Source organism: Mesitornis unicolor, unplaced genomic scaffold, assembly GCF_000695765.1.
Source record: "Mesitornis unicolor isolate BGI_N332 unplaced genomic scaffold, ASM69576v1 scaffold11016, whole genome shotgun sequence".
NCBI classification, from domain to species: domain Eukaryota; kingdom Metazoa; phylum Chordata; class Aves; order Mesitornithiformes; family Mesitornithidae; genus Mesitornis; species Mesitornis unicolor.
Window position 1 is genome coordinate 17,943 of NW_010190291.1, and position 9,556 is coordinate 27,498.

The 9,556-nt window shown below is 42.5% G+C and overlaps 1 protein-coding gene across 1 annotated transcript; it reads left to right on the forward strand.

Annotated features, from left to right (window-relative positions):
- Nucleotides 1-949: 949 nt before the first annotated feature.
- Nucleotides 950-1,727, forward strand: LOC104542140 (epsin-2; the record flags this gene model as incomplete). The annotated part of the gene is made up of 1 exon (XM_010186356.1): nucleotides 950-1,727. A coding segment is annotated over exon 1 (595 nt), but the record flags the coding sequence as incomplete, so codon positions are not given.
- Between the last annotated feature and the right edge of the window lie 7,829 nt (nucleotides 1,728-9,556).

The window sequence follows — 9,556 nt, forward strand, 5'->3', positions numbered from 1 at the left end:
TTAGTGTGAATATCAAGGGCTGTTCTAACTGCTACTGTAAAAGCAAAATCTGCTGCTTTACTCCAGTAATGTATTCTAAAGCTTAAGAGGCCTCTGTTTACTTGAAACAGTGACCTGAAATAACTGACACAGCTCTCCAGCTCCAGAGCTTGTCCTTGGGTTTTCTTGCCAGTCGTTTTGCTTTTACAATGCCATTTTCATCTAATTAAAAATTCTTCTGTGCTGTGTGAAACACAGAGCAGAAACTGTGGATCTGATGAGTGTTGTCAAATGCACAAAGTAAATGCATTTGGAGAAAAAAATTCCTCTCTAATCTGCTTAGCGTTAAAGGTCACCTTGAACTGGAGTGCATGGTTCTGGTGCTCACTTCTCTTCCCCAGGCCTTGGCTGAATGCTCAAAATCTCAGCCCTGAAATTGAGTGTGCTTCAAACGTACCTGAGGTTTCAGAAACGGCTTGGTTGGTTTTGAGGAAGTTTCCTTATTCTCTCAGTACACAAATTCCTACAGCAATGGCAGCAAACTGCCGGTGTCCACCGCTGGAGGGAAGCTGACGGCCGCAAAGCGTGGCATTTCTCATGTAGTTTCATCTCAGCTCTGCAAGGTAGCGTTGTCATTTCTGTAGTTAAACATTCTAGGTAGGTTTTATCTCGTCGGAAACTAAATCCCTAAGTAGTTTCTTGGACTCTGTTTCTGTTTTGCTTTTCAAATTTTGCATTTGCATCAGCGTGGATATCTTCCTGTTTTCATCTTCAGCAGTTCAGGTTTTTAATCCTCAATGTTGAATATTACTTGTGAGAAGAGCAGGTTGTGTTCAAAATCAGATGTCCTGAAGAAATTCAGGGAGAAAATTCATCAGCTAACTCCAGCAAAATTTCTCACAAGTTTATATATTGCTTTCCGTGTAGGAATAGTAGTGTCTTTTATTAACGTGCTTTGTTTTCTTTCCTTCCTCAGGTCATGATTTTCATTTTCTCGTGTCATTCTCTTGAAGAGAGGAAATGGTTGTAGTGGAACGTGTTACAAATCAGCCACTGACACGGAGCCCTCGCAGTTCAGAAACGTTCATAGAAGAGCAAATATAGCCCTTTTTTGTCTGTTCTGGAATCTGTCTTCTGAAAAAGGGAAATAAAAATGACGACTTCGTCTATTCGGCGGCAGATGAAGAACATTGTGAACAATTATTCCGAGGCCGAAATAAAAGTTCGGGAAGCGACCTCTAATGACCCCTGGGGTCCCTCCAGTTCATTAATGACTGAAATAGCAGATCTGACTTACAATGTTGTGGCCTTTTCTGAAATTATGAGCATGATCTGGAAACGACTGAATGACCACGGCAAGAACTGGCGACACGTGTACAAGGCCCTTACTCTGCTCGATTACCTGATTAAAACTGGCTCCGAGAGAGTAGCGCAGCAGTGTAAAGAGAATATTTTTGCTATCCAGACGTTGAAAGATTTTCAGTATATTGATCGAGATGGTAAAGACCAGGGCATCAACGTGAGGGAGAAATCCAAGCAGCTGGTGTCTCTGCTGAAGGATGACGAACGACTCAAGACGGAGAGGGCCCAAGCGCTGAAGACCAAAGAACGCATGGCTCAGGTGGCCACTGGAGTGGGGAGCAATCAGATCACCTTTGGCCGCGGCTCCAGTCAGCCAAACCTGTCCACCAGCTACTCGGAGCAAGAGTATGGAAAGTCTGGAGGATCCCCAGCCTCTTACCATGGCTGTAAGTACAAGGAAACGCACGTAGAAAGTTTCTCTTCCTTTTCTTTCAAGAGATTTTTGTATTCTGATCTGCTCTGAGCTCTGAGAGTAAATGGTGCCTGCAAGGAGGATTCATGCGCTGACTGCAAGGGCCTTTCTGCGATGGCTGCGTCTCTGTGGATCTGCTGGTGGCACTGATGTCTCTTCAAATGACTGCTTAAATGTTTGTTTTGGAGAGGATGTGTGTATTGACGTAAACCAATTGAAAAAGCAGTTGTTTGCTGGCGGTTCCCAAAGGTAGCATTGTCCAGCTGCTTTTGTGAACCTGTTCCAGTGTTTGATGTGGTCGGCCCCCAGTCTCAGTAGGGAGAATGCGAATGGATTTGTTTGTTTGTTTGTTTCTAGCTTGAAAATGAGTATAATTCAAGAAAAAAAAATAGAAACACAGAGCATTTCCTGAATAATTTTGCTACTCTCTTGATGTTGCTGCTCTTTTACTGTGGGAAGAGTATTGGTGTTTAATTTTTTATTGCTTGCTCAGCAGTTCTTGGAGTAGCAATGCTTTGAATATGTCTGTGTTTAAATATTTATAGTATCAGCGTTTGGTATGCAAGTATCAGTACTAACTACTCTATTTCATTCTTAAAATAATACAATGGTGTGGGAAGAATGGATTCTTTCTACCACTGCTTGGGGGAACTCCCTGTCATGTTAGGAAGAGGCCTGATTTGGCACTAAATCCTTCTTAATATAAGTAATGATCTGATGAAAGCTGCTTTGGCTGGAATGTCAGTGGTTGTGGTCTAATTCTGAAGGAAAATCTTTTCTTTAAATGAATGCTTATAGCGTGTGGAGGACGGTAACTGAGCCAGCGCGGTGGATCGATTGAGCTGCACTTTTCAGAGTCTGAAGTTTGTCATGTCCTGTGTCCCAAAGCGCCTCTCAAATTCTAAATACGTGAATGGTGTCAGTACCCCTGACGTGTGCAGGCGGTGTCTGTGAGAGCAGTTGGAGGTAGCGGGACAAATCAAGCTGGGATGAAGGAACTCGCTCTCCAGTTAAAGCTATGGAGAAGAGCAGAAGAAATGTGTTTTGGTTTTCAAAAGGAAATGCTTTTAGCATGTGGGGTTCAAAAAAAGTGCATGAGGTTTCCAGGTATGAGAATTCTAATTTTGCCTCTCATTTAACAGTGGAATAACAGACATCTTAGTGTTTCTGTAATACCATACTTAAGCCTTGATTCGGTATGAATTTTTACAGAACATGGATATTATTACCACTACAACATTCATTTATTTCGAGGTCTGTAGTCCTCTGTTAACTACAAAAAATTCTCCATTTAGGAGATAACTTGAAATACTGTTGTTTGAAACTTATGCTGGCGCACTGAAGTAGTAATCACTAAGGATGCTGAGCACACCTTTGCTTTGTTCCGCAGGGTGATTTCCTCACCAGCTCTGAACTTTCATTAGTGCACGTAACTGTTGTTTGCTGTGCGAAACGCTTCAAACCGTTCGTTCCTCACAGCAAGCACTGAACAATGCAGGGTGTGTTTGGAGTTGCTGTTCCTTGGCCATTTAAAGAAGCTTACCAGGGGACTAGATGTGGAGAAGGGAGTTTGGTTGTTCCTTCTGTATAGCGTTGATTTTGTAGGGGATACTCCACTTGCCTGTGTGGGTGACTCTGCTGTGTATCTCCCTTTGCAGGATTGCTTCTGAGGTAATGATTTCTTAATCTCTTTTTCTCCTCCCCCATAAGCATGTACCTAAGAAGCTTTAGAAATCGCAGGCTTTTTTTTTTTTCCTCTCTTGAGGTTCTTCCTCTGTTGTAAACTTCCCTGCATTTAATTCTCTATCAGCAAAAATACAGATGGTTGTTAGTTTTTACGATCTGTATCTTTTGAAGTTTTAATATGTTTCTTGTATGGTTTAATTGCGTATAGCCAAGCAAACCAGTGTCTTACAAACCAGCTGTGCTAAGTGCTTCTGATAATTGAAAACCTCGAGTAGAGCTTTGGCTTTTATCCTAGGAAACAAGGAAGGAGTTTCATCAAAATCCAGACATTTAATGTTACGTAAATGTGGGATTATTCTTGGGCCTTCTAAATTTAATGGACAAGATGCTTTCCATTATTTCAAGTGAAAGAGATGGCATCCTTACATGTTTTATTTTATTCTAGAACGATACTCTTCTTTTGTTCTGAAAAGAAGGATTTGGTTAAATAGATAAAAGGAAATCAGTTCTGCTTAGCTCCTGGGAAATGCTCTCCTGAGCAGCTTTAAGGTGCGGTTGCTGTACTGTATATTCTGGTAGAGTTTTCTTTCATTCCTCTGGAGCTTTGAAGAGGAGATCAGAGGCATTTAGATTTGCAATCTGTAGCATGAGATTTGCCTATTAAAAATGGACATCCACCCTCTTTGCCAGATATTCAGCATGTTCTTATTAATGTTAAAATAGAAATAAAGTCTAGGAGACTGTAACAGCCTTTTAACCAACATAGCTAAATGAAATGTTTCATCTCACAGTGTTGTGGTGTTCACACATTTCAGTTTTCCTTGCTAGATGCAATGGGTGAGGACTGCAGATTTTCAGAATTCTTTGTTGAATTCATTTCCCTTGAAAAGACTCTTGTTTGGCTGTAAGATCTCCTCATTTTTAATACTTTCTCGCGGAAGAAAAGCATCCTGAGCTGGCTGGAAGAGCTGAATGGTTTCTCCAGGACAGATCACTTGGGAACAAGCAATGCCAGGGGCTGATGTGTCGGATCGTGCGTGAGGGATCTCTTCCCCCTTCTGTCTGTTACTGAAAGTGCAATATTGGGTAATCTGGCAGGCCCTGTTTTATTGGATTTTCTGAGAAGATTGAATTAACTGCACTGCATGGAAACGCTGCAGTGCTCAAGCTCCTGCTCTTCTGGAGCTTCTTAAGCATAAGCGTAGGCTTGTATCCGAGTGTGCATATAAGGAGTGGTTTTTGTATTTGAAGTGGAGCCAGGAAGGTTTTTCTTGTAGAGTTGCTGCTCTTTGTGTCCCAAATTTATCCTTTAAGAACAAATAAAAGCAGTATCGATAGCCAGTATAGTGTGAAAGGATGGAAAAGTATCTCTTGAGTGATGTATCATCGTCCCTCACTGCCACAGGCAGGGTTCTCTGGTGAATAAGGACACTTTCCTTGTTTCTTTGCAGATATTTTAATCTCATCTCTAACAATCCTCTCGAAACCGTGGAAAGTGAAATGGTGAAGCGTGGTAGTTTTTCAGAAAATCCTTTCCCCTGAAGCTTTGCCTTAATGACTTTGTTGGCCCTGAAGATCTGTGTGCTGTAAAGCTTGTCTAATTCTAGGGAGTGCGTTATGGCGTGTGAATGTTACTGACTGCTGATGCAAACGTTTGTAGAGGTATTATGGTTTTATTATCTAGTCTTGTAATCTGTAAATGGAAGCCAAGAGAGATACTGGAAAGCTAAAAGCAAAAAAGCTCCGTCTTGTCAGCAATTTCTGACACACTGGGGCTAATTTGCCATCTTCCAGCTTTAAGCCAGAGGCAATGAAAGTTCAGATTAGGAGCTGTTAAATATTCCATGACAGAATACAGAGAAGTTGTTATTTATTTTGGAACATGTGTAAATTGTATGGAGTTGCGTGAAATCTGATGTCAGGTTTTATTTCGCATTAAGAGGATGCTCTTGTGTGGTGCTGGAACTGAACCTGCTGGGGAGAGGAAGGAATATAAGGTTAAGATTTGAAATCTTTTGGGACAGTGGTTTCCCACCCGTAATTTGGCTTTGAGTTTAATTATTGTCTTTATGCTAGATGTTAGTCACCCAGTTTTGAAACCTTCAGCCTCTTGTTTCATCTACAGCTGCCAGTGACCACTTAAATAGGATTCTGGATTTATGGTTGCACGGGAGAAGTAGGGTGTTCTTAATATAGCCCTTTAAGTCTGAACCGTGGTGGTGTTTTGAGCCTGGGACTGCCTGTGTTAGAGCTCCTCATCTTAACAAAGTCCTTCGCTATCTTTTGAAAGTATTCTTTCAGCAGAGGCTAACGCAGGAGTGTTACTCTTCCTCCACTGGAGTGGCAGAAGCATAACCCACAGTGATGCTGAATGCAGGCAGTTCAGAGTCCCTGCAAGACGCTGTGCTCCAGCACCTCGGGGCTGCAGAAGCTCTGAGGATATGGGGCAGGAGTGTGTAGGGATTTGAATTATCTTGTTCTTTCTCAGCCGTTTTGGGAGCAGGTTGGTTGTGTTGTCTTTAGAAGAGCTCTCTGAATTGTCACCGTTGAGCTGTGGCTGCTCAGGAAGGCAGCAGCGTAATCTGCTGCAGCTCCATGTGCCTGCTTACAGCAGTCAGAAAAATGACAGAAAAATCCTGTACCCGGAGGGAAGTGACTGACACAGCCAATTCCTGGGCACCCCTGCCCTCACAAGATACTGTGTTTGAATTAATTTCAGCTTTAAAGGATCCCTGGAAAATGCTGCTCCTCTCGCTGTACTGCCTTTGTGTTTTAAACCCAAGTTTACCAAAACCCCGCTTTCTAAAGAGATTTAATCCTGTTACACCTAAACCAGGACCTACCTGTGACATTTCGGGTTGTACACATGTCCTCTGGCCATCCACTGCCTTGGGGTTGGGTTGCACTCAGAAACATTGGCAGAGCAGGACTGGTGTGTGCTTTAATGCCCTGATTTCATTTACACCAGTGCTGCAGAGCAGGGACAGCGCAGCGTGCACAGTGTGACCTGATTTTAGAGGAGCGCTTTGCCCCGAGGTGGGCTGCTTGGCTGAGAAATCGGATTCATTGTACAGACAGCCTGTTGGATAGAAGATTGGTGAAAGATGGACTGAAAAGGGCTTTTATGGATCTGGTGAAATGCCAAATCTGTTAACGTTACCTGTGAAGACTCTGGGGGCAGTTTTCTTTAGCTGCAACGATGAGTTTTAATATTTCCAGTGATTATTCACATTAAGCTGACTCATTATTTGAAAGCAGTTTTGTGAACTGTCAGCAGATTTGTGCTCACTCATCTGTTTCAGCTTTGTGTCTCCCCTTTTGCTTGGAGTAGAAAATAATTCAGGGGAATTACTGCTTTGGGTTTGGCATTACAGGAAATCCAGAATGCTCCTGTTTTTACAGTTTCCTTGTAGTCTGTTCTGCTTTTTTTGCAGGTTGGAATAAATTTCTGCCCTTCCATCTTAGGGAATGTATAACATGTCATCCAGCAATGAATCTTGAACTGCGTGGATAATTGCTGTAGTTTAAGTGTTGAAAGAGTTTGGTAGAGTCCTGTGTTATCTATCAGATGTCACCAGACAACTTGATTTAATCCTCTCATCATTGATTTTTGTGGTGCTCTGAGTAAAGGTAGAGATGCCATTGGTGTAACCAGGCTTCTGCAGTTGCAATAAATTACCTAACTGTGTCTATTAATGTGAATGTAGGAATCACCTGAGAGAAAAAACCGAGCCTTAAGGATCTGTTCAGTATTAAATGGGTTTCAGAAGTGCTCTGCTTCAGTGCAGTTAGAACTCCTGCAGGAAGGCTGCTCGGCTCCACCTTGTCGCACCGATAGATGCTGTTAATTCTCCTCTTGTACTTGAAAGATCTCTTTCATTCCCAGTGGCAAGGTGGACTACACAATTCCTTCTAGATCAAGCAGTTTGTGCATGCCCTTTCCTAATCTGGGAGATTAGATTGGCTTTTTGGAAGTATCCCACCTTTGTCTGAATACCCTTTCGTTTGAAGACCAACAGATGGGGTCACCGCTTGGTTCCTGAGCGGGTTGCTATCAGTTTCGGAGTCCTTGCCTTGATAGTGTCCTAATTTTTCAACTCAGCCTTGGTTTTGTCTGCTTTGGTAGGTGTACCCATTGAGTGAGGAAGCAGCTTTTCTTTCTGAACAAATGTGACTAAGAACTAAATTCTGTTCTTAAAGAATGCCACCTCCGAATGATAAAGCTGGGGCTTGTTTCATCTGGCGCTCTGTGCCATCGCTTGGCCTAGAATGACATTTAAAAAATAATAATTAAAATAAAACAATAAAGCACATGCTTCTGAATGAAAACACCCAGTCTGATTTTGATACTGGGACTGAGTTTTAACATCAGTGTAGGCAGTGGCTTTTGCTTTCTAGCTGGGTGCTGTATGTACCCTTTAACTCGCTAATTTAACCAAACCTGTAGACAGAGGGCTTTGAAAATAGCCAAACTACAGTAAATTCCCAATAAATACATCTGAGTGATGTCATGGGCTGTACTAGAGACAGATGGTGGAGCAGAATCCCTCTTTAGTGATTAACTGAGGTTGGAAATTATTTCCTTGCACTGAGGCTGGTGGAGAAGCCGGCCCGGAGCCACGCAGTTGCTTTTGGGCAAATTTAGGGGGGCCGGGACCTCCAAATTCTCCAAGCAGCAACAAAGCGGGGCTTAACAGGTCAGAATTGATCTATTGAGGCCCATCGTACATAAACATCTGAGTTAACTGTCATGTGCTGCGGGATAAGAGATGCTTTGTGCAGCAGCGATACCGTTACTGAGGCAATAACCTTCGTGCTGCATCCTTGCAACTCAAACGGTAACGCAGGCTGAGGCTGATCTAGGAGGGTGGTTTAATACTGTGGGAATTTAGGAGGGGAGTTGCTGGATAAAACATAGCAGATTACTACCAGGAACAGTGTTTTGAATTTCCCTTAATCCTTTTAAAAAAAAAAAAATAAAAGTCACTGGCAGCAATTTAATGTAGGCGGTTTTATAACCACGGCAGAAGTTTAAATGTAAAATAGCAACATATTGATCAGTTTTTTAAATGTGAGGCCCAAGGAAGAATTTAAAATGGATTATTTTTTTTTTTCCTGTAAAAGGAGCTCTAAAGTGCCTTTTAGAGTTAATAAAACCAAGTAGAATGAATTGCTGAAAAGCCTAGAAGTGAAAAGAAATCAGCTATATCTCTGAGACCCCTTATTATCTGTGTCCAGCTCCTGGAGCTGCTGAATGCTGGGCTCTGTTGGAGCTGTGAGGTAATGGCACTCGTTGCCAAAGCGAGAGGCGAGGACCCACCATGGGAGGGCCTTGGAGTGGGATGCAACCCCTGCTTCTTGCAGCTTTTCAGTGCAAAAATGCTCTTAAAAGCTGAAGCTGGTGAGCACATTCAGTAAGTATTCCTTCGTGTGGAAACGGGAGGAAAATCAACAGAGTTAACCCATTTCCCATCATTTTAAAGTCATTCTGCCATCGGCCTCGCAGTTGTTATGGCGTGTAGTTATGTCAACAGAGGTGGGAAAACTCCTGGGCAAAAAGTGCAGGAAATCACATTCGTCCCCAAAATTGCAATTAAAGAAACCGAAGCCCAGAAGGTCCCTGCCTGATCCCGGTCCAGTTGCCCTCTGTTCGCGGGTGACTGTGTCAGTGTCGCATGTGTAGGCTTATCCAGCTCCTTTTAAACCAGTCGTGACTCTTGCCTTCTATAATTCTTGCTGGAAAACCACTTCTTTCTATTTGTAGCTCAAATCACAGTCAATTTATGGCATTAGTTCTTGCCCCTGTACCTTCAATAGCTTTCTTCACTCTCTAGTGTTCATAAACCTCATGTATTTAGACACCATAAACTGCCCAATCTTCTCTTTGCAAAGATAAACCCATAAAATATCCTCTATGCTCAGAAAGGAAGCGTTTCCACATGCTTTCTGTTCTGAAATCATCTGTCTTGGATTTGCATGACCAGAATTGCGTTATGTTGGATGGATTCTGAGCAGTGCTTTGATGCGGTAGTGCTAATGTCAGGAGTGGTTGTATTGGGTTTGTGGCTGGGAGTTTTCCTGTGTTTTAGGGAAGAAAGTTCTCTGGTTTTGTCACTT